Source organism: Girardinichthys multiradiatus, chromosome 21 (genome assembly GCF_021462225.1).
Source record: "Girardinichthys multiradiatus isolate DD_20200921_A chromosome 21, DD_fGirMul_XY1, whole genome shotgun sequence".
In the NCBI taxonomy this organism is placed as follows: domain Eukaryota; kingdom Metazoa; phylum Chordata; class Actinopteri; order Cyprinodontiformes; family Goodeidae; genus Girardinichthys; species Girardinichthys multiradiatus.
Window position 1 is genome coordinate 22758426 of NC_061813.1, and position 25010 is coordinate 22783435.

The following is a 25010-nucleotide window of genomic DNA, read 5'->3' on the forward strand; positions in this document are numbered from 1 at the left end:
AAAGTTCTTTCTGCTTGTTTTCTTCCACAGAGAGGGAGGTAATGCTTTATTCAACACATTTCATCCCAATGGCTTGTGACTTCTCCCTGGCATCGCTATCCGTGGTGAGTCACAGCCAAAAGTATGTGCGGTTGGACTAAAGCAAAAGGATGACAGAAAGTAGAAGACTGCTCAGGAACACATTCATCTTCTCCCAGTAAAAGTCCTTTTGGCAGGTTTATACTGCATTAGTCCACTCAAGCTCAGCAAAGAGCTCTGCATCCATCATCTTAAATGCAAAGGAGGATGTGATTTTGATTTCTGGTGAATAAAGAACCCTCCCTGTTAGTATAAATAACTCTATTAATCCAAAAGGTAAGCTGCTATGAATCAACATTTTTACTGCTCTAAGCATTTGTGTGCATAGTGGATATAAAAAGTCAGCTTATTCCGTTAAAATGCCAGGATTTTTTTATTTAAATTCTTTCCACCTTTAATGTCAGCTTTACCCTATACAGCTCAATTGAAAAAATATTTTTGATGAAAAAACAGACAATAAAAACTAAGATAATGTGGTTGTATAAGTATGCACACCCTTATATTACTGGCTATGTTTGGAACTAACCACTCAAGCTCATATTAAAAGGGATGACACCAGTCGTTTAAAGAGCCTCTGAATCTAGTTGACCTCTCCTGACATTTTCTTTGTTGCATCCCACAGCAAAGCCTTGGTCCACAGAGAGTTTTCAAAGCATCAGGGCGATCTCATTGTCAAACAAGCATCAATCAGGAGAAAAATTATCATCAAGTAGTGAAAAAAGGGAACAACAGTGCGATTACCAAGAACTGGATGTTCTTTCAAAATTGACAAAATTACTGAACACAAATTGGTCAAATAGGCAGCCAAAAGGCCCATAGCCACATTTAAGGAGCCTTCAGGCTTCTGCTGGAAAGCTAAGGATGGAGAGGAACTTCATCTCTCAGCTTGACAACGACCCAAATCATACATCCAGATCAACAAAAGAATAGCTTCATGAGAAGATTCAAGTATTTTGGATGGCCCAGTTACAACCCAGACCGGAATCCAAAAAAACACTGTGGGGTTTATCAAAAGAGATCTTCTGAAGAGGAAAAAAAAGTAGAGTTTCTGCAAAGATTGAGAACACGTTTGCAACCACAGTTTTTTGATTTTCATTTTTCCTCCTAAAAAAAATTGTTTGATTGTCAGCTGGGTTGCACAGGTTACAGCTCACAATTAAGTTAAAAAATGTTTTGGAACCTTTAGCTTTGCTTTCTGTATATAAAAAGCAAACGAGCTCAAGCAGGGGTCAGTATGTCCACTGTTGCTTCACAATAAAATTACTGCCTGGCAGAGATTCATTTCCTCTTAAACAAAACTTACTCACTTAAATTTGTTGGAGCTTGAATTTAATGGAGTGTTTCAGACAGAATGCAACCAACAAAGGAAAAGTTCGTGGAGTCCCTTGGTGTAAACAGCTCAGAAAGCTATGAGCCTGGCTGGATTTGAAGAAGGGAGGATGGCTGTGATCTTTAAGAGTCCACAACCATGACCCCCCCACCTCCCCTCCAGCCCCAGCACATCACCTTAGCAGTCAACACAGAATTAGCGCTGGTTTATTATTGCTACTTTGCTCACCCATATCCCCTGCCTCCATCATCTTGAGAAAGGTTTTGCAAGCAGGAAAAATTGTAGATGAGAAGAGTATGGTGGAAGTCTAAATATGCCTAGTTTTTGTTAAAGAATCTGTCCATAGGAATCATTTGAGCAACTTTATAATAATAATATATGATACAAAAACAGGTGTAAAGAAACAGAATATAACAATACAAATTAAATGCATTGAGGAATGTTGAACTCTAAAAAAACACAAACAAAAAGGCACATAAAGACGGTAATAACAGGTCCGATTGGTAACTTAAATTCAGAAATAAAAGAGAAAATTGAAAAAGTCAATTGTGATAAGGGCGCCATCTTGTGTTGATGATGTGTACACCAGTTCAAAAAACAAAATAGGCATCTCCAGGTAGTGTCACTGAGCTGCTTTTGGTTCTTAATGGAACAAGCCTGTGATAACACTGTGCTATAATGTATGAAGTAAAGAACACACACACTGTAGAAGACGAACAAAACACAAAATACTCTTAAAATACAAAAACAGAGAAACAGTGCCTTGCAAATATAAGTGTGCTCCTTAAAACCTTTCTACATGTTGTTACATTAAAACCACAAAAAATATGCTTTCTATTAGAATTTTATGATAATGAGCAACACAGAAGTGGTGCATAATTGTGAAGTGGAAGTAAGATGACACATTGTTTACATTTATATTTAGTTGTCTGACGCCAGTACTTTGTAGACCCACTTTTGACTGCAATTATAGCAGCTAATGTGTCTCTATCAGCATCAAATGTCTAGAGACTGAAATTCTTGCCCAATTTGTTTTAGCTAAATAGCTCAATCTCAGTTAGATTTGATACAGAGCATCTTTGAAGATCAGTTTCCAAGTATTGCCAGTTTTGGATTTAGGTCTGAAATTTGACAGGACAGTTTTAACATACAGTATGAATATGCTTTGGTCGGAACCATTTCAGTATAGTTCTGGCTGTATGTTTAGGGTCGTCTTGCTTAAAGGTCAGACTTTCTCTCAGAGTTGCCTTGTTTTTTTTGCTCTATCCATTTTCCTATCAACTAAGACCAGTTTTAGTGTCCCTGCTGAAGAATAGCATCCCCAAAGCATGATGCTGTCACCAATATGTTTCAGTGTGGGAATAGTGTGTTCAGTGTTCAGGGACTGAAAGAAGTGGGGGTGCCATACGATCTGCACCACCGGGCCCTCTGACCAACATCATACAACAACTGAGACGGACAGAGCAGGAGTTCAAACCAGCAACCCACTGGTTACACAACAAACCCCTACCACCTGGCTTAGGTGGTAGGCTGCAGGTTGCAGCTGCACCGAACTTGCTTTTTTTTCTTTCACACCTTTTTACATATTTCTAGACATGAAAATTCATCTATAATGAGCCAGAACTCTGAACACAACAAAAAACACATTTGTTAATATTTTATAGTGTTTACATGTTGGACTTTTAGAAGTCATGTGGTTCTGTTGGTGGTTTTGATTCATAACCTCAATTAATCTAAACTGACACCCTAAACATACCATCATATTGTAATACATGGTGGTGGCCGCATTGTGCTGTGGGGATGCTTTTCTATAAGCTATCGCTTGAAAAATCTCAGTCAAGGTTTTATAAATGTCCTTATCCTCCTCGCTGACGGTGTTTCCTTTTCCAGCCCGTCCACCTCATCTGGATCAGACCGTTTAGGATGCAGGAAGTGATAATACCACACAAGGGACACCAGCCCCAGCAAGGAACCCCCATAGATCAAACCACTAACTGACCAGAAAAAAATTATTGCCTTCATCTCTGGCTTTAAAAAGAACAACATTAATGGAGTTGAGACATTGATAGCAGTGCAGGAAAAGTAATAAATAATCATTTCTAGTTTGGTGTTCTGTCCTTTCACATTGAAAAAGCTAAAAACCAGGATGGCTCCTATGATGCCCCGGTAGAGGAGTTCAAGGGCAGTGGATGTGCAGAAGTTGGTTTGAAGCAGGTGAGCCCATATCGTTCCCAGCAGCCAAAAAACTGTGAGGCCTACTGTGGTGTACACACTGAGGGTGAGGAGAAGGCTGTAACTGAGAGTTAGACTGGTGATGGTGAAGAGTTTATAGAGGAGGTAAACCACTGTGGCGGGGCCTGAGTGCAATCCTCGGATGTGGGGAAGAGATCTGCGCAGGCAGCTGCGATAGTCCACCAAAGACCAGGCCAGATTAAAGAAAGAGAAGGCCAGAGACAGATCTGCAAGAAAAAGCCAACTGTAAATGATGATTCTGAAAACTTTTGAAATGAAGTAAGGTAAGGATCACTTTGTTTACCCACACTGTAAGATGAACCACTCATCATGGCCTTGCCATATGTAAAGCTGTAAAAGAAGCTGCGGCGCACTCTCCAAGAAAGACTCAAAAAGCTTCAACATGCTCAGATCAGTAGCCAGGCAGAACAGTTCATGGTGCCTTTTCTGAACAGTTGCATTATCTGAACTTGATGCTCTCCAGACTACCCTGCATCCTAGCCTCAGCAGATGGTAATACCTGGTAACAGAGTCAAAGTAAAAAAAAAAAAACTGACAATATGTTGCTAATTAATGTTTTGTTTTTGCAGCTGCTCAGACAGTGACACATTTCAAGAGGTCGATTATTGCGACACAAATGAAATGTGGTCATTCCAGTTGGCACCTTGCAAATCCTGTCTACATGATATTCAGTCATGTACATACCTGAGGAAGATCCCCATCCCAAATATATGTAGGGCCAAAAGACGACCCTTTGACCTGCAGCTCATGACTTGTTCTTGTTTATCTTCCATGTTGTCTGAGAACCAGGCATAGCTGAAGATCTGGTTTATCACCAGCCCAGTGATTATAAACAGTGCAGTCATTCCACTCCAAACATATTGCGCTTCTTGAAAATATCTAAAAGCCAGTGCAGTGTCTGTGCAAATGTCTCCTATGTACATGAATAGTCCGCCAAGGTTTAAAAGCCACCTCCACTTGGAGTACCACATGTCTGACCGTTGTATTGTTGTCATCACTTCAAAAAGCTGGCATTCACGATTCAGGAAGAAAAAAAGTCTCAGTTCCTTTTCTGATGAGCTTTGCAGTTTCTGTACATGGGTTTCATTATCACAGGTGGCCTTTGAGTCCCTCTGCAATAGATACATAAGTAAAATATGTCAACATGAATAAAAATCCTTACAGTAATTTTCAATTATGTAAAACAAGTATTTTTTTCAGCAAAAAACTGGAAATTCATTGCAACTATGGCCGGTTTTTACATGTACTGTTTTTTTGATCAATGATACACTTAGTATGGAATTCATTCTGTATATGGATTCTGAGACTGACTGGTTTATGAGCATTATCATAATTTATCATAGCTTTTTTTTCGTTACAGAAAGAGTAGCATCATAAAGCATTATATACAGTACATTTCAAATTCTTAACTGATCAACTATCCAAGGAATACACAAACACACATTAACAGGTGGGGTAGTTTTATTGAAAATTGAGGCAAGTTCGGAGCAAACTAAAGATAAGATAAGAAAATGTTTCATTCCCTATAACATTTAATCTATTGGTTTAATTGTTGGAATTTCATTAAGTGACTTTCAAGAAATAAACTCATATATCTAAACTTGATCTTGAGTTACATGGTTATTCACACATGCAGAGAAAAGCACTACTACTTCCAAATTATTATATTCACAATAAATAAATACATAGAAATAAAAACTGTAACAAACTTACAGAGACATGTTGTCTGTGGCATCGAGCTCTGAACAGTCAAAGCTGGAGATTCCACTCCCAGCAGGTTTCTTTCTCTTTCCATTGAAACCTTTAATAAGCCCCACCTCTGCAAACAGAAAACAGCTCAGAGCACAAATGTGCAATTGCATAACAGATCTCATGCCTCTGAAGGTGTGGTGGTGGTTGCGTGAGTGTGATCTTTATACTTCCCGTCACACTCCTATATTCATTCAAACTTCACCAATACAACTGGCTTAAAATTTCCCAGAGAGGTTTCCGGAAAGCAAGAGCAACTAATGAACAGAGACTTAATGTGTATGTTGGGAATTTAGTGGACACATAAGGTGGATGGAGGGATGTTGCAATTCGTTTTATGGAGTTATTTTTTCGTCTTCTGAATTATGAAGGAAGTGAGCATATTCCTGAGCAAACCTAGGTTCTTAAAGGTGAGCTCCTATAAGCCCCAAAATAAAATACAATTGTTAAAGAAGAACTAGATACAGACAGTTAAACTTACAGACTACTTACAGACACCTTCATGTTGCTGTATAGGTAAGTTTAGTATCTAACTTCATAAAACACTCTGTTATCTTTATTTCTTTTGCCAATGGTTATAGTGCCTTCCAGAAATATTCAAACCACTTGAACTTTTTCACACCTTGCCATGTTGTAATCACTGATTTCTGTGTATTTCATTCCAATTTCATACAATAGACCAACAAAATCTAGAATATAATTGGGAAGTCTTTTTTTTACAAATAAAAATCAAGTGTGCCATACATTTGTATTACGCCCCCTACACTGTAATACCCCTCAATAAAATCCATTGCAACCAACTGCCTAGAGAGGTCACATAATTTGTGAACAAACAGCTTTATGAAGATCAAGAATGGAGGTGGAGGAACCGCAGAGATCTACAGGAGGTCTCAGGAGACAGAAGCTGCTGACAGGGCAATTATTAGTCGTACACTCCAAACATGTAAAAACTGTTAAAAGAAAACCATAAAAAATTGTTTAACTCAAGCCATTTAGGGGACACAGCAAATATGTGGTAGAATGTACAGTGCAGACCAAAGGTTTGGACACACCTTCTCATTCAAAGAGTTTTCTTTATTTTCACGACTATGAATATTGTAGCTTCACACTGAAGGCATCAAAACTATGAATTAACACATGTGGAATTATATACTGAACAAAAAAGTGTGAAACAACTGAAAATATGTCTTATATTATAGGTTCTTCAAAGTAGCCACCTTTTGCTTTGATTACTGCTCCACACACTCTTGGCATTCTGTTAATGAGCTTCAAGAGGTAGTCACCTGAAATGGTTTTCCAACTGTCTTGAAGGAGTTCCCAGAGATGCTTAGCACTTGTTGGCCCTTTTGCCTTCACTGTGGGGTCCAGCTCACCCCAAACCATCTCGATTGGGTTCAGGTCCGGTGACTGTGGAGGCCAGGTAATCTGGCGCAGCACCCCATCACTCTCCTTCTTGGTCAAATAGCCCTTACACAGCCTGGAGGTGTGTTTGGGGTCATTGTCCTGTTGAAAAATAAGTTATGGTCCAACTAAACGCAAACCGGATGGAATAGCATGCCGCTGCAAGATGCTGTGGTAGCCATGCTGGTTCAGAATGCCTTCAATTTTGAATAAATCCCCAACAGTGTCACCAGCAAAGCACCCCCACACCATCACACCTCCTCCTCCATGCTTCACAGTGGGAACCAGGCATGTAGAGTCCATCCGTTCACCTCTTCTGCGCCGCACAAAGACACGGTGGTTGGAACCAAAGATCTCAAACTTGGACTCATCAGACCAAAGCACAGATTTCCACTGGTCTAATGTCCATTCCTTGTGTTCTTTAGCCCAAACAAGTCTCTTCTGCTTGTTGCCTGTCCTCAGCAGTGGCTTCCTAGCAGCTATTTTACCATGAAGGCCTCATTCACACAGTCTCCTCTTAACAGTTGTTCTAGAGATGTGTCTGCTGCTAGAACTCTGTGTGGCATTGACCTGTTCTCTAATCTGAGCTGCTGTTAACCTGCGATTTCTGAGGCTGGTGACTCGGATGAACTTATCGTCCGCAGCAGAGGTGATTCTTGGTCTTCCTTTCCTGGGGCCGTCCTCATGTGAGCCAGTTTCCTTGTAGCGCTTGATGGTTTTTGAGACTGCCCTTGGGGACACTTTCAAAGTGACCTTCATTTCTTAAAGTAATGATGGCCACTCGTTTTTCTTTACTTAGCTGCTTTTTTCTTGCCATAATACAAATTCTAACAGTCTATTCAGTAGGACTATCAGCTGTGTACTGTATCCACCTCCTGCACAACACAACTGATGGTCCCAACCCCATTTATAAGGCTTGAAATCCCACTTATTAAACCTGACAGGGCACACCTGTGAAGTGAAAACCATTTCAGGTGACTACCTCTTGAAGCTCATCAACAGAATGCCAAGAGTGTGAGAAGCAGTAATCAAAGCAAAGGGTGGTTACTTTGAAGAACCTAGAATATAAAACATATTTTCAGTTGTTTCACACATTTTTGTTCAGTATATAATTCCACATGTGTTAATTCATAGTTGTGATGCTACAATATTCATAGTCATGAAAATAAAGACAACTCTTTGAATGAGAAGGTGTGTCCAAACCTTTGGTCTGTACTATACACTAATCAGAGGAAACCAAAATAGACTTTTTGGCCTTTTTGATGTCCGATGAGCTAAACCCCTCCCTTTCTAATTCTGAGAGAACTGCGCAAACCTGCTCTCCATTCAATGGGTCCGAATTTTCCTAACCTGTCAAAGATTACACTGAACAGGATTACTGAAGAATCTATTCAAGATGGTATTGGGGGGAAAAACGCACCTAGCCTTTGACAGCCTACATCCAGAAGTCAAACCCTGTTTCGTCTGGTGTGTTGGGTGGACTAAGTAGCCCTCACAGTCAGCCAAATCACATTGGTCATTATCTGATAACAGCTGCTCTCTTCTTTCATTTTACAACTTTCACTTGGTAACTGGGCTAGGTTAGGTTTAGTGACTTGAACTTTAGTCCCAAGGATGTTGTTTTAAAAAGTTTGGGCTTAAGGCAACCCTCAAAAAAACCTCCTACAACTATTTTTAAATCATGCACCAAGACATTTTACTATTATTGAAGAACAAAATAAGATGACACAAATAATTGACTGTCTACAGCTCCTCTAAAATGTTGTATGCTTTAATTCATAAAGCATTTGCAGGATGCAACACAGAATGATCAAATAATAGAAAATAATCTATCAATATAACCTAACCTTCCCTAATCCTGAGACTGGGGAGTCTGATGTGGAGCCTTTGAAAGGCGGAGGATCTTCCATACACCCGCTCTGATGAGTCTTTCAGGTGACAACAAGTTGATTTCTTGGACAGAAGGCACACTGAAGTCCACAGTTTCCTTCCTCTGAGTAAACAAACACTGATGTTCCAGGTCTCTGCAGTCAGAAACAATGATGTCTTAAGTATCAATAATCAGAAACAATGATGTCTTAAGTCTCAGAAGACTGAAGCTTTCAGAGTGTGAAGAGTTTAAAGAAAGGTGTTAAAGGGTTTTGTCCAGAATGTCTGGAAGCCTGAGACTTGTAACAACCAGGCTTGTTGAGTCCACTGACCAAGTTCTCTCAGTTGTTTGGGTACTAAAAGCAGCTGGAATCAGATATCCAATTTGAAGCCACAGTCTTTTCACAGCTCATAGGTTGAATCTCTTTATGTTGCAGAATCTCATCTTACCTGCAGCTCAGGTCCTCTGAGCCATCTGCAGTGTCCTTCTCTGTCTAGATCTTGCTCGTTGGTTTTCTATGAGGAAACAACTGAGCAGTTCTTCTATTTTCGCCCATTTTATAGAGCAGATTCTAGCGTCGTTGGCTGGTTTTTGTTGTCACGCTTCTCTTCTTGGTCACTAGTCACATTAGCTGATCTTTTGCTTGGTATTCCCCCAACATCATGTTAGTCTGCAAGGTTGACATCGCCCTTGAGTCATTTGCAGCTGATTCCCTCTTTGCTCCGGGACTTCCCGCAACTCGTTGCTCGCCGTTCCCCAATTCCTCAGCCTCTGCTCTGTCCCTGCTTCACTCAACATCACACTTCCTCTTTAACTGCACAACAGTATTATACTTTAGTTATGGCATTTACTTCAGCTACAGTTCCAAGCCATTACTCTTTACATCATCCTTTCTATTCATACATTTGAATTGGTTAACATTATTTCTTTTACATGTAAAGTAGATTAACAAAGTTCAGTAACGCTTTTATAAAACTTTAAAACCTTATTGCATTTCTATTCATCAGTCATCAGTGTTAAAATCATAATTAAATCAACAATCACTGATATATGTTTAACATGATTTTCAAAGAAATCATCCTTCATTCTATTTTTCATGACTTCTTATTCATGTAGTAAAATCATTATTCATTTGATACTCTAAAGATTAATCTCTTAGTTCATCATATGTAATTTCTTTAGTCTCAATCATAGTGATACACTTCTGCAAAAGAATGAGAATTACTAGCATGACTCCAAATGGGCCTCCCAGACTTTACAGCTTCAGGATGCGAACATTTACTGATTTATATTTCTTTGATTTGACTGTGAGGATTTAATAATTTCTGCATGGATACATGGAAAGATCTCACCTCATTCTGAGAGCCTACATAAAAAATGCCTTGTGGGGCAGAAAACAAACCGCCAACTGCAAATCACCCTGAATACAACTTCTCTCACTGTTAAAATGTGGCACAGTGTGAGGGTGTTTTTCTTCAGCAGGGACAGGGGAGCTGGTCCAAGATGATGGGAAGATGGATGAAGTTCCACACAGGGCAGTCCTATAAGGAAAACAGGCTGCAACAAACTTGACCAGAAGAGTGCGAACGTCTTGTGTTGGCCTAGTCAAAGTCCAGAATGAAATTCAATAAGAAAAACTCTGGTAAGACATGAAAATTGCTTTTCACAGAAGATGTCATTCTGTCACCGAGAAGAACAGAACTAATTAAAACAGTCATTAAACAGAACATGAGTAAAGACAAGAGTCAGCTAAAACACAGAGAACTCAAAAGTGACTAAACTCAAACCAAAGTTTTACAAATCATAATTTAAGAGTATGAAAGTTGTGAAACAGGCTGTGCTAGTTGTATGAGAGGTATGCACATGTAATTATACATTTGCAAACCTGAATTTGGTGATGGTTATAACATGCTGGGGGCTGGGCGGGGCTGCTGGTGGAGAGGCGCTTGGCAGCTGCACAGTCGCTTATGCCTTGGGCTGGCTTTGCAATGACGAGCAGCTTGAGTATTTTGGTTTTATGCCATTTTATACTCCCTGTCCTCTACTCGCCATCAGGGTTTAGAACACAGCTAATTGTTGAAGGTTCAACCAGTAGTTTCTAACATTTTCTTATCAAAAAATACAGCAGTAAAATGTCAGGCTCACATTATGGATATTAAAGACTTACTCACACCCCCAGAAACATAGTAATTTTTCTCTTTAACCTTTCTTTGTTGCAATAAATATTAAAAGACTCACTTGCATTTTCTTGCCAAACAATATTAAATAGTAATAATGCATAATCATATATATTTATCTGCCATGGGACCTTTATAATAACTGTTTCTGCTCTGAGGAATAGTATCAAATGTTTGAGATGTTTTTCTTCCTTCTTATCAGCAGCTTAGTGCCAGAGACTACGAGGGTTGATAAACAGGAACCCATACGTACTGTGCTGGCTTAATAACTTCCTGAAATGATGTCCCAGTCACCAAAACAGTGTAGACACCTTAAAGGAAAAAAAAAGAAATAAAAAATATACTGTGCTAGCCCCTCACATATGGGCTTCTGCACTGAATAAATGAAATATGTAACACATTATTTTATGTGTTTATCTATGTTTGCTTGTTTTAAGTGTGGGACCAGTGGGACCAGTTCACCTTATGATTGTCTAATAAATTGAAACCATGCTTGTCTACAGCTCTGTGGCCTTTCCTTCTACTCCAAACCTCTAGGAAGCGGCAGAGAGCCCCAGCTGTTTCCTCTCCTGTGCGTAAAGAGTCTCTTTGGTCAGGCGCAGCGGCTCCCTCTCTCTCCGTGGACCCTCCCACCAGCAGAAGAGTGACACGCCATTCAACAGCAGTCTGGCCCTGTGTTGAGAGCTCACACCATCTAGTAGGTGAAGAAAGAAAGAAAAAGAAAAAAACAACAACAACACAGAAAACCGCACAGCGAAACTTCTCCGAATCGCGTCGACATGGGGATCCGAAAAAAGACCAACAAGAACCCGCCGGTGCTGAGCCACGAGTTTGTGATCCAGAACCATGCAGATATTGTTTCCTGTGTTGCTATGGTTTTCCTGCTCGGGCTGATGTTTGAGGTGAGTCCACATGTTGAGCGGCTGTGTTTTTAACTGTAGATTGTGCGGAGTTGGTGGACGAGAAAGCTCATTTCTCCCTCCTATCTGTTCTTGTCGAAACTGACATGGCTGTCTGATCAATTCTTTACTACTTCCTCTCAAAGATCGAAAGTTTTCTATGCACATTGGTCCAGTTCTGCTGTTATTCCCGCACCAACTGGGCCCTGTCCGTTAATCTAAACGCGTTATATTTATATTTATAAGCTTAAAGGGGAGCAGAGCTCACTTTCCCATCTGGCTTTTTCGCGTCTTGAAATCGATATTTCAGAACACTTGTCTCCAGGCCCGCTTTCTGGTTGTATAGGAATAAAACTAAAGTATAATTCATATGGGAGCTGTTTGCTTCCAAATAATATATTGCAAGTTTAACACGCAACGTCGAGCTCCGTGTTTTGGAGATTTTGCAACAGCCCCGTTTGCTTAGTGTTTGCGTAGAAGTGTTACGTGGCATTCGCACAACGGTCGAGAGGGCTGTCATCCCCAGCTCGCACCAAAACAGAAAGTTGTCCTTCCGAGCCGAACTGTGCCTTTAATGGGTCCGGTATCAAACCACTCAACATTGCAGTCTATGTGTGGCGTTCAGGTGCACTTTAAACCTCCTGTTTGTTTAAATCTATCGCGGTTTCATCCTCGGATGAGAGCTACTCGCTCTTGTCCGTGTTTAAAGCAACTTCCGGAATTTAGTTCTTCAAAATAAAGGTTTTGCCCTCAACAGCCTTTGAAACGTGTTTTACTGCCGCTGACCCGTTGCGGAAATTGTAAAAATTGTCGCCCCCTTTCTAATTTATCAGTGATTGTAACGTGTTTTTTGACGGTTATTGTTTTTGCTTAAGCTGCACTAATATTTTTGAAGAATTTAAACTTTTGAAATTATTGTAATGTTTACTTTTGTGTCTGACTCAAAAATAAAATACAGAGAACTTAACAATAGAAGGCCAATTTATGTAAACACTACTGTTCCTAAAAATGCAGCTACAGGTGCTTTGCATTGAATTAGAATATCTTACAAAAGTACATTTATTTTAGTTATTTTAATCAAGAAATGAAATAAAAAAATAATATATAGATTCATTACAAACACAGAGCTATATTTCAAACGTTTATGTTTGTTAATTTTGATTATCCTGGCTTACAGTTTATGAAGAGCCCAAATTCAGTTTCTCAGAAAATGAGAATACAACATAATACAAATGAATACAGAATAATACAGAAAGGTTATGGTATGGCCAACACAAACACTTATCAGGTATCCAGCAGACAGTCACTCACCCCCTACACAGGGAGGATACGCCTATAAAGGCTACATTATACAAAGTTTAGTGGAAGGAAAAAGTATGATAGAAAAAGGGGGACAAGTAACAGGGGTAACCACAGCCTTTAGAGGAATCTGAAGCAAGCCTATTCAAGAGTTTGTAGAAGATTTAGAAGGCATTGGCTGCAGCTGCTGGTGGCTTCAAGAGCCACCACATAGATATATCCTAGACATGAGCGCCACCTGTTGTATTCCTTGTGTTGAGCTCCTCCTGAACCAGAGATCACATCAGAAGCATCATACCTGGGCTAAGGAGAAAAAGGACTGGACTGTTGCTTGAGATCCAACGTAAGGTTTTCACAGTCAGCTATGAGTCTTGCTATCTGCTGGTGTTGGTCCAATTCTGCCCAGGTCAAAGTCAGCAGCCCGTCCACCAAGAAAGTTTAGAGCACAAGTTTCACTCCTTGATCCGAGTTACTTCAGTAAATTAACCTCTCAACGGTATAGTAATTTTCTTCGCATGCATGTTTACAGATGCACATAAATATATGAAAACTAGTAACGTTATTTGGGACAAACATTTGACTTACACTTTTCCAATCATGGAAAACTTGAGCAAAATTCTAAATGCATCCTGAAAATCCACCTAAACGTCTTCAATATTGCTGAAATTTCACAAGTGAGTTGTTCAAGACAAGGTATAAAAAGCTTTAAAAATGGGCTACTGTAAAATGTAGGTTCTTACCTCCTAGTCTGCATGTACAACAGCACTGCTTCTGAACAGCCTCACATAAATCGTTTATAATGATACGCCCCGAGTATTTTACTTTACCACCACATCTAACACTTGCTAGGTCTGCTAAATTGCCGCAATCATAACGACACTCTTCATGGTTAAACAGCATAATCAGGCTGGTCACTGTAACTTGCCTATACTCTGCAGCTACTTCGCTCTTCTCCGTATCAGTCAATAATTATAGCTTTCTTCCACACATTATTATTTATTTTTTATCATTTGTTTTTTAACAATAATAAACCACATGTGCTCTAGCCTTGTCTTGTTGATAATACATAGATTCATTTTTTTTAATCCACAGGTCACCTCAAAGTTTGCAGTATTATTCATTACTGTCCAGTACAATGTGACCATATCAACAAATGGTAAGTGATATTTACAAATGTACATATTAGATGATGTGCATCTTTTAGGTTTAGTCTACATTGTAGGATTTTCTGTGTGTTTTCTTGCTGGAAGATTTGGATTCCGGAGCAGTGCTTGCGTGGCCTTAGACGAACCCATTTTAGAGCTTTCTCTTTTTTTAATTATTTAATTCTCTCTTCCATTTAGAGCTAAATTTAGTCTGCCTGATTTATAAAGTTCTCTAGTGGCAAGGTTGTTCCGGATGAATTCGGGGCTGAGGTGCAATATAGGCCTCACCATTCAATCTCCTGATGCTTCCAAGGTTAACATTTCCTTTGCCAGTTTCATGTACTGTTGATTAGAATCCAGCTTCAGTGAGGGAGGGTTTTTATCTATGCCTTCTCTCTGCTGACCTCCCTGTGTTACTTATTTACAACTCATATCTTATTAGACTAATCTTTACTCAGAAATGTCAAAAGGCCATTGATTTTTTTTTTTGTTTGTTTGTTTTTGTCAGTGCTGACTTGCAAACATGTTGATTAAATGGTTTCATGAAGGAGAACCACTGTAGCTTTTTCAATCAGCTGAGATATGTTAAAGTTTTCTCTGTATCTGTGGTGGTTAGTTTTCTGCATGGTGAAATTACGCGCCGTCGAGACTCTGTAATCCCAATGCCACCCTTCAGGATTCAGGATAATTAAAATTGTGGCTCTGCAGCCAAGGTGAATTAAGTGTGTGGCCAATCTTGTGACCACACGTCTGGTTGCTTAGGATCGTGACTTAGGTGTATCTTAAAGTGTCTTATTATTCGCAACCCTTGAACTTTTTAACGTGTGTTTCAACCATAGACCTCAATGTATTTTATTTGGATTTCATGCGATGGTTGAAGACAAAGCTGTGAAAGTAGAAAAGAAATGTTCCTTGAATTCAAAGATTTTTTTACATAAAAGTCTAAATAGTTTGGCTTGAATTGGTATCCAGCCCCCCTGAGTCAATATTGTATGGCATGTGTCTTTTAGGGCAGAGGTTCCCAAACACATCAGTCTGTGAACCCCAAAATAACAGTACTAGATCCTGGCAACCCCAAAAACTACATAAATTAACTCTATATGTATTTATTTATTTATTTATTAAATAAATTTAAAAAATTGAGTTTCAAAATTTAATGGTATGTTTCATTATGTAATAGTGTATTACATAAATAAATATTACAATGAAATAATTTAATGGTACATTAATTTATTTCATAATATTACCGTATTTTCCGCACTATAAGGCGCACCGGATTATAAGGCGCATAGAATAGAAGCTACTGCAGTCAAACGTTTGACTGGGGTTGCGTTATGCATCCACTAGATGGAGCTGTGCTAAAGAGAATGTCAACAAAACAGTCAGATAAGTCAGTCAGTCAAACTTTATTAATACACTACAAACCAGCGTTCTGATAACTCCATTCACTCTCATGGTAAGGTCTCCTCTACATAGAAATCTATTGAATAGAACCAACCGCACGTTAGGAATGCATTGGAGTCTATGAAGTTGAAGTTGAAATCAAACGTTAGTTAAAACGTGAAAGGGAACTTTTCCCTGATTCAGTAAACACGTAAAAGAAACAGTTTGATGCACTAAATCAAACGTTAGTACTGTTAACCTTTCCTGTTTCTGTCCCCTGACCGTAGTCTGATGACACAGGGGAGACGCTTTCTCCAGGGCCGAAGTTACTAGTTTCCTCGGGGTTAACTCCCTCACTCATACGTTGCTGAGTTGAGCATGAAGAAACAGCATCAAAACACTGAGTTGTTGACTAGATTCGGGGTTCTTTTTAATGACTTTGCAGCACGTAAAAACACAGGGCTTACAAACTCATAAACCGCTGCTCCGGTCGCCGTCTCTACCCACCCCACACACACAATAATACTGACGTCACTCCTTCACTCTTGATTCTCAGCTACGGCAGCACACAGCGCCACCTCTGTCCGGAGGAGTAATGTCAACATCTTCCATACACACACACGAAACATACACCCCACACACTGAGCTTCTAATCACATATAGTTCAGGCAATTCCTGCAACAGTACATTCAAACGTTATACACACACAAGTGGTGTTGGACTAGGAATAAGCACAGTACAGGTGTTTACCGCTATTACTTCGCAACGCCCCTGACTACGGTAGCCGTAATGCTGCAAGCGGTGCGGCTTTGTAGTTTACCAGTCGTACTGAAACATTTTGACAGAGCGCCGTGTACAACCAGTATGGATCAACCAATTAACCAATTGATCCATATATAAGGCGCTCCGGATTACAAGGCGCACTGTCATTTTTTGAAAAAATTAAAGGTTTTTAAGTGCGCCTTATAGTGCGGAAAATACGGTATTCAAGTTTGTCCCAATTGGCCCACCATACACCTCTGTGGTCATATCACAATGATTCTGAATATCATCTTGCAACCCCCACACTTGGTGTGGGACTTGGACTTTGACTAGGCCATTCTAACACATGGATATGCTTTGATCTAAACCATTCCATGATAGCGCTGGTTGTCTGTTTGGGGTTGTTGTGCTGCAGTCTCCAGCACTTTGCAGCCTTCAACAGGTTTTCTTCCAGGATTGCCTTGTTTTTAGCACTATCCATTTTCCTATCAACGCTGACCAGACTCCCACTTTCTGCTGAAGAAAAGCAATCCCAAAGCATGATGCTGCCACCACTGTGTTTCACCATGGGGAGGGTGTTGGTATTACTTTTCTTCCACACATAGTTTGTTGCATATTTGTCAAGCTCATTTTTGGTCATGCATGGCAGAAGCAGCTGCTTCTAAATGTTGCTTACGTAACCTTTCTCATGGAGTGGATTGGCTTCCTTCCAACAATGACTTTTTTCCTGCCAGTCCTCCATAAGGACCAGATTTTTGGCTGTCCTTGCCTGGTCTGTCATATCATGCTGTTTGTTCACTAGTGTTCTCTAACAAACCTCTGAGGCCTTCACAGAACAGCTGGATTTACACATAATGCCTGACTTTATTTACTGATTAGGGGTTTACTGAAGGCATGAGGTTGCAATGGATTGTGTTTAGGTGTATCCGAGTTTAGCAAATGCACGCCACACCTTTCCACTTCCACATCACGTGTATTTACTGTATTGTGTTGGTCTATGACATAAAATTCCATTAAAGTACATTGAGGATTCCAGCTGTGATGTGACAAAATGTGAAATAATTTATACCTATGTAAGAGCCTACATATTAGATATGAATGAACCACCTTGTCTGACGAAAGCATGATTTTGCAATCCTGGTCATGGCGTTGACTCTGCATGACTCGTCTGTGTCTCAGAGGGCCCCGAGGAGACGGCAGTGAACCACTTCCACCACGGCATCAAGGACCTGGCTACCGTTTTCTTCTACATGCTGGTGGCCATCATCATGCACGCCATCATCCAGGAGTATGTGCTGGATGTAAGTGAGAAACGATCACAGGAGGACTCTGTTTTTTTGTTGTTTTTTTTTAAACCTTTGAACCGTTTCACTTTTGGCCATTTATCATATTTTGTCTCTGTAGAAAATCAACCGGAAAAAGCACTTCTCCAAAACCAAGCACAGCAAGTTCAATGAGTCCGGCCAGCTCAGCGCCTTCTACTTGTTCTCCTTCGCTTGGGGCGCAAACATCCTTCTATCTGTATGCACACCCTTTGGCTGGTTGTGATTTTGTTTGCTTATGGTTCAGGCTGAACATTGTATTTAAAAGAGTTGTGCTCTTAGGAAAACTTCCTGTCCAATCCCGTCGCCCTGTGGGAGGGTTATCCTCATACGCTGATGCCGTAAGTTGCCATATTTAGCAATTAGACACGAGTGAAACGCAAAACCAGAATTGCGTTATTTTAAAGGATCTTGCTTTCCTTAAGATTCCAGATGAAGTTCTTCTACATTTGCCAGCTGGGGTACTGGTTACACGCTCTTCCAGAACTGTATTTCCAAAAGGCAAAGAAAGTAAGTGTGGCTGTTTGGGCCCTGCTGCTTTTTCCTGTTTGACCTTGTTGGTCGTGTGGCATTGTTTCAAAGAATTATCCTCTTCATGCTGAAATGAACGTGCTGGTCCCGCACTGGTGTAAATAGTTTGACCTCTCTCTGCCTCCGCCTCACTGTGTTTACCATTCAGGAGGATATTCCACGCCAACTTGTGTACATCTTCCTGTACCTGGTCCACATTGCTGGCGCCTACATTCTTAAGTAAGTGCTGCCGCTGAAGGAAAAGCCACAGTTTAAGGCAAGGTTGGTCTTTATCTTGCCGCTTCTAAAATTGTCTCTTTGTGTCTTTTAGTTTGAACCGGCTGGGTTTGGTCCTGCTGGTGTTGCACTATTTCGTCGAACTCCTGTTCCATGTTTCCCGTCTGATCTACTTCAGCAACGAGAACAGACAAATGGGGTGAGTTCTCAACTTGTTCATAATGAAGTCAGATGAAAAAAAGTTTTGACTGTTTAAAAATGTCCATCTTTTTTTGTGTGTTTCATAGTTTCACCATCTGGGCTGTCTTGTATGTGATTGGACGACTGCTCACCCTATCCCTGTCTGTCCTCACCGTGGGCTTTGGTCTCTCCACCGCTGAAAACCAAGCCTTCGATTTGGCTGCAGGGAACTTCAACATTTTCTTTGTTCGGTAAGTAAATGTGATGAAGTAAAGGGAAACGACAAATTCTTACTTTCTCTGCTTCTTTATGATACAGTAGAAACCGGATGTTTACACACACTATAAAAAGACACTTTATTCTCACTGTCTGACATTTAATCAGATAATAGTTTTTCTTAATTTTGGTCCGTTAGGGTTGCTAAAATTATTTCTGTTTGCTAAATGCCAAAGTGATTTGAGATTTTTTTTTAATTTACATAATTTTGTTTTAGTATTTGGTAGATATACCTCATAAATTGTATGATTTGGGTCAAACATTTTTCTATATCCTTTTAGAAACCTTTTATAGTTTGCTGGAATTTTAGCCCGCTCCTCCTGACTAGTTTGGTTGAGTCAGGTTTGCAGGCCGCCTAGCTCACATTGACTTTGTTGTCCTTGAGCCAACTTGTAACTAATTTGCAGAAATATTTAGGGTCATTATCTGTTCAGAAAACCCATTTGTGTCATAGCTTTAACTTCTTAGATGATTTCTCAACATATTGTGACAATAAACACCCTCACAACATGATACTACCACCTCCACACATCACATTTGTGATGATGGCTTCTTCATCTCTGAGTGGCCTTTCAGTTCATGTCAGTACAGGACTTGTTTCACAGTGAAGAATGACACTCCCTTACCAGCTTCAGCCAGCACCTTTAGGGTTTTGTTCTGGGGTGGATTCATGCACTGGGCCATAAAAACATATCCCTAAGACACAAAACCCGTCTCCTTCTTGAACAGTATGATTACATGACAATTCCTGTGGTGACCCTGATTTCTTTTAAACTTTATTCTTGACTCCACACAAGGAAGCAGTGTGTTTGAGGTGTTGCCTTTAAAATACGTCCACAGGCGGGTATCCATTTAACTCGGATGTTTAGAGTTTATTAGAAGCTTTCTGGATGAACTGAAAGGAATGGGTAATGTGTTAGGAACAAAAGGATGAAGTGTTTCATTTGATGAAAATGAAAGCTATCAACCTACAGAGGGCTTAAAGCCACTGAGAAATTTGAGTGAGAAAACTGATGTGGCAGACTAGTCCAATTAGCTGAAATGTCATTGCAGCATCTCAAAATGCTAGTTTTTATGACCCCCATGTGCTTGTATGCATGCCTGACCGCGTCGGAGCATGCTCTTTGTGAGATGACGGAGGGTGTCCTGGGGCACCTTCTCTTAGATCCTGACCAGGGCATCACTGAGCTCCCGGACAGTCTGAGGTGCAACCTGGTGGAGTCAGATGGACCTTAACATGATGTCCCAGACATGTTCTATTAGATTTAGGTCAGGGGAGCGTGGAGGCCAGTCAGTGGTATCATTTCCTTCATCCTCCAGGAACTGCCTGCAGACTCTTGCCACAAGAGGCCGGACATTATCCTGCATCAGAAGGAACCCAGAATCCACTGCACCAGTGAAGGGTCTAACAATGGGTCTAAGGATTTTATCCCAACACCTAATGGCAGTCAGGGTGCCATCGTTTATCCTAGACAGGTCTGTGTGTCCCTCTGTGGATATGCCTCCCAGACCAACTACCAACCCATATCAGGCTGAACAATGTTGCGGGCAGCATAAAGTTCACCACTGCTTCTCCAGACCCTTTCAACATGTATTCCATGAACTCGCAGTGAATCTGCTCTCATCTGTGAAAAGAACAGGGCACCAGTGCACTGAGGACATAAGGCCCTCAGGCCACCCTCAGGAAGTCTGTCTTTAATGGTTTGGTCAGAGACATTCACACCAGTGGCCTGCAGGAGTCTCCTTGTAGGGCTCTGGCAGTACTTACCCTGTTCCTCCTGGCACAAAAGAGCAGATGCCAGTCCTGCTGACGGGTTTAGAACCTCCAACGGCCCTGTCCAGCTCTCATAGAGTAACTGCCTGTCTCAAAGAAGCTCTTCCATGCTCTTGAGACTGTGCTGGGAGACGCAGCAAACCTTCGGGCAATGGCGCATATTAATGTGCCGTCCTGGTGGATTTGGACTGCCTGTGCAACTTCTGTAGGTGTCGCCTCATGCAACAAGTAGTGACGCTGACCCTGGTCAAATGTAAAACTACTGAAAAGCAGTCAAAACAAATGAGGAGAGAAAAAATGTGGCCTCCACCTGCAGAATCATTCCTGTTTTTGCGGTTGTCTCATTGTTGCCCCTTCAGTGAACCTGTCGTTAATTTCATTGACGCCAAAATCATCTGACACTGATTAACAACACCCTCTACTGCTTAACTGACCAGATCAATATTCCAGAAGATTAACTGACTTGATATTATAGTCTGATCAAAAACTGTCCCTTTAATTACTTTGAGGCAGCGTATGATCTTCTAAAGCAAAACACCATTCCATCAGAAAATCTCCTTTATTTTGGCACGCAGGAAATATAAATGGTTTTGGTAACAGGAAAGTTAAAAGGTTATGTCCTTTTACATAGTAGCATTGGATCCAAGTGAAAAACCTCTCACTAAGAGTGAATGTATGGTTGAGATTTGGACTCTTGAGCTACGTGCTTCCAAGCCTCAGCTGATGTTCGGAGGTTTAACACTCCTAATGTGAAACAACTTTTTGTATGTTGAAACCAACTTTAAAAAATGGCATGAAATGCAACCACCGTGCACATTTACTTCGCATATAATGAATTTAATTGGAGTACACACCCCTGTTAAGGTCAAATGGGAGATCTTTGTCACATAAAAAATGAGATGATTACAAATTTTAAAAAGGTGCAATAACCTGGATTGCAGAAGTCTACGCCCCTAACCTAGTGCTTTGTTGAAGTATATTTTCATTAAAATTATGACCCGTCTTGCTGTATTGTCTTTACCATTCAAAGAAGCAATTATTACTCTCATCTACTAGGATGACCGTCCTGTCGGCCATCTGCTTTACGCAGGCCTTCATGATGTGGAAGTTTATCAACTTCCAGCTGCGCCGATGGAGAGAGCATGCTGACGCCCAGACATTAAAAAAGAAACAGGCTCCTGCTAAGAATAAGTCGAAGAAAGACAAAGGTGAGAGAGCAAAGAAAACGCAAATTACAAACCTCTAAAGTAACAAAGAGAAATGGATGTTAAAAAAGGAAGACTTTAGCTAACTGTGCCCTGTTCTTTCCAGCCAACGGAGTAAACGGTGTAAGCTCGCACGGAGCTGATTCACCGAGGTCAAGAAAAGAGAAATCCTCTTAAGGCATAAAGAGGAGAAGAAAAAAACATTCCTATCAGCCTTCCTCCTCCCCTGTATCTCGAACCGTCTCTGCCAGGGTCTTCTCGACTGCGTCCAGCCAGCCGATTTAATGGTTGCTTGACCTTCCACGCCCCCCCACCCCCAACATGCGTTTTCACCTTCCCACACAGGACCGACCTCCCAGCTGGAACTCCCAGGGCCGCTCAGATTTGCTTTCATTGCCAGTCGCCCAGCACAGCTTCAACTTCAACTCCAAATCTTCCTTCCGTGGTATTAATGAAAAACCAACAAATAAACTAAGAGAGAAAGACCTTATTTAAGAAGTGCCTACAGTTGTGGATTGTTTTGTTTTTTTTCTTGTTTTTTTTGTTTTATTTTGTACAGAGTGTAATTTTACCAAGTCAGGAATGATCACTTCAATGTTTCTTTTCCTCACTTTAGGTCATTTAATGCTTTATTGAAATAATGTGTATTCCTTTTTATTTCACCTCCCTGTTTTGTATTTATACACCAGTTAACTCATCCTGATGCTTTCCTTCTCTTGGATGAATTCCCTTTTAATTCCTAATGCTTTTCCAAGATTGAAGGTTGCATAAAGTCTTGCTAACCTTGGGCCAGATCCCAGAGTTTTTTTTTTATTTTATTTTTTTATACCACATCAGACATCAACAGCCACCTGTAGATAGGAAGGACATAAGTTGAAGGACATGAAATAGGAGTACATAAAAACAAGCAAAGTGCATTTATAGTTCAGTATTGTCCTGAGCTGCCAGCAAAAATAGTAGTATTCTAATGTAGCATTTGATTATTGGAGTACAGAGGAGGTTTGTAATTGCAACATGTTCGTCACGAGTTTCTGGGAACGTTGTCGCAGTTGTAATCCTACTGTTAATGACGCATTGTGCTTTAGTTTTAAATTGTGTAGCATCTGACATACAAATCAAGAAAAAACAAATAACGTTCTCGTTAGTTGTTCTTAATGTGTTAGTCATGATCATAAATCATCTATGCCTTTTTTTTTTTTAAATGCCTGCATAGATGAGTTGTCATCACATGGGCTGTGAAAGGAATATATATATATTTTGTTCTGTCCCTTCATACCCCTGTACAGAGTTGACTGTGCCAAATGAGCCTGGTTGATTATTGCTGACCATATGTCTTTTACTTACACACTATAAACCATCAGAGGCCAATCAGCTGTACTTGCAATACTTTGTTACCTAAGTAACACAAATGTATTGTAAAGAATAAATCTTAAGTCATTTTAGGCATACAGTGTAGCAAGACACAATTAACTCCAGCAGTGTTTGGTTTGCTCTACTTGCCCTGGGGGTTTATCCTGTAAAGAAATAAAAAGATCTTGTTAAATTGGATGTGTCCTGGATTATTTTGCTGTTGGCGTTGAAGGCCAATCAAGTATAGTATATATTCACAGTTATGTAGTATACCGAAAGTAACTCAGAATATACATTATTAGTTGTATCCAACGTCAATACTCAGATCAACCACTTTTTTCGGTAGAAATATCTCCGTATGGCACATGATTTACTAGCAGATCTAAGAGAGTAATGGAAAGCCAACAGCCAAAACATGAATGCTGAATAATCTGTAATTGAATCATTAGTTCAAAGGGGCATGTTAAAAATAAGTGGAGTTCAATTTAGAGAGGTAATTCATTCTATGATAAAGCAGGTGGCCCTTATTTAAGAACGAAGGCAGCAAATATGCGTGTTTGTTACAGTAGTTTACTCTGAACATCTGAGTTAAATTGATCAAAAGAATCATGTGCTTTAAATAAAAATGTTTAATGGGCAGTAAACAATGTCTTAAGTGCAGAAAATGATAGGCTGTTCAGCTGTGCCTAAAAAAACAACACCAGAAAGACTACCATTTGAATGGACTAAATAATAGCCCAAAGGGCAAAGACTAAGCTCCAGGGTGATCAAGTAAGGTCTACAGTTACTGGTTTGTACTGTGGCAAGTAGAAGATGTGAAGTGGTGTGAAGCCAAGATATCCACAAGAAGCCCCTACAAAGTCCCATTGTTGGGGAAAAAAATATGTACTGAAGAGTGATGTGCACTTGGCCAGAGACCACTATGACTATGATTGCATGTTCACACATTTATTACCACTGTTAACTTGGCAGCAAGATGATCATGGGTCTGAATCCCAGCTGGGACCTTTCTGCATGAAATTTATGTGTTCTCCCTGTGTATATGGGGTTCTTTCTGGGTACTCCAGCTTCTGCTCATGAACCAAAACCATGTAATTTAGGTTACTTGGTCTATTCTGAATTAGGTACAAGCATGATTATATGTCTCTGCAATGGAGTGTCTAGTTTGTACCCTGTCTCTCACCCATTGACTGTTGGAGATAGATGTCAGTGACCCAGCAATCCTGCATGGGTATAAACAATGGAAGGATAAAACACAGTGACTAGCCTAAAGAGAAATGGCACAGTATCTTGTGTATTGAGGATTACTATTGTTGATTTTGGGTCTAGGGTGTCAGACAGATAAAATGAAAATCAAACTCAATACACTGTGAGGCATGGTGGCTGAGACATCATGCTACAGGCATATTTCTCATACTATAAAGTCAGACCTACTTAGACCGTACTAGAGATCATGCATCAGTCTGAATATATGAAAATGCTTGAAGAGGTCATGTTAACTTATGTGGAAGAGAAAATACTGTTGAAAACCTTGTTTCAACAATCTCAAACACACCACTAAGTGAGCAACATCTCTGTTCCAGACCTAAAAATTTAAAGTTATGGAGTGGGCATCTCATTCCCCAGACCTCAATGCAATAGAAAACCTTTGGTGTATCATCAAAAATGCTGTTTCTGAGGAAAATCTAAGAAATGCAGAGGAACTGTAAAATGTAAGAGTTTAAGTAGTGAATTATAAAGTACTAGGAATTTCCTCTAGGAGTAAGAAATAAACAGGAAATAATGTGATGAATATGAATAATACAAGAAA

At 40.2% G+C, this 25010-nt stretch overlaps 2 protein-coding genes across 3 annotated transcripts; one reads left to right on the top strand and one right to left on the bottom strand.

Annotated features, from left to right (window-relative positions):
* Nucleotides 1-432: 432 nt before the first annotated feature.
* Nucleotides 433-9555, bottom strand: xkr9 (XK, Kell blood group complex subunit-related family, member 9). Of its 2 annotated transcripts, XM_047349108.1 has the most exons (6): nt 9131-9555; nt 8659-8835; nt 5375-5480; nt 4346-4773; nt 3949-4160; nt 433-3867 (listed from the first exon to the last, which is right to left on the bottom strand). In XM_047349108.1, exons 4-6 carry the CDS (start codon nt 4654-4656, stop codon nt 3245-3247), a joined length of 1146 nt encoding a protein of 381 aa, XP_047205064.1. In that variant the 5' UTR covers nt 4657-4773; nt 5375-5480; nt 8659-8835; nt 9131-9555; the 3' UTR covers nt 433-3244. The 2 variants fall into 2 exon arrangements, with proteins under 2 accessions (XP_047205064.1, XP_047205065.1); XM_047349109.1 differs by having other exon boundaries at nt 8659-9555.
* A 1896-nt stretch (nt 9556-11451) lies between these two features.
* tram1 (translocation associated membrane protein 1) lies at nt 11452-23396 on the top strand. The gene is made up of 11 exons (XM_047350539.1): nt 11452-11760; nt 14149-14212; nt 17526-17647; nt 17751-17867; nt 17951-18009; nt 18094-18178; nt 18348-18418; nt 18510-18614; nt 18703-18846; nt 21702-21853; nt 21957-23396. The coding sequence occupies exons 1-11, from the start codon at nt 11638-11640 to the stop codon at nt 22025-22027; spliced, it is 1113 nt and encodes a 370-aa protein (XP_047206495.1). The 5' UTR covers nt 11452-11637; the 3' UTR covers nt 22028-23396.
* The last annotated feature ends 1614 nt before the right edge of the window (nt 23397-25010 follow it).

Coding starts and splice junctions, on each gene's coding strand:
- xkr9 (XM_047349108.1), bottom strand. CDS start 4,656: ATGACAACAATACAACGGTCAGACATGTGGTACTCCAAGTGGAGGTGG. Junction 4,161..4,345: donor GGGATGGGGATCTTCCTCAG/GTATGTACATGA, acceptor CTCTGTTACCAG/GTATTACCATCTGCTGAGGC. Junction 3,868..3,948: donor TGAGTGGTTCATCTTACAGT/GTGGGTAAACAA, acceptor TTTTTCTTGCAG/ATCTGTCTCTGGCCTTCTCT.
- tram1 (XM_047350539.1), top strand. CDS start 11,638: ATGGGGATCCGAAAAAAGACCAACAAGAACCCGCCGGTGCTGAGCCAC. Junction 18,010..18,093: donor TATCCTCATACGCTGATGCC/GTAAGTTGCCAT, acceptor GCTTTCCTTAAG/ATTCCAGATGAAGTTCTTCT. Junction 18,179..18,347: donor ATTTCCAAAAGGCAAAGAAA/GTAAGTGTGGCT, acceptor TTTACCATTCAG/GAGGATATTCCACGCCAACT.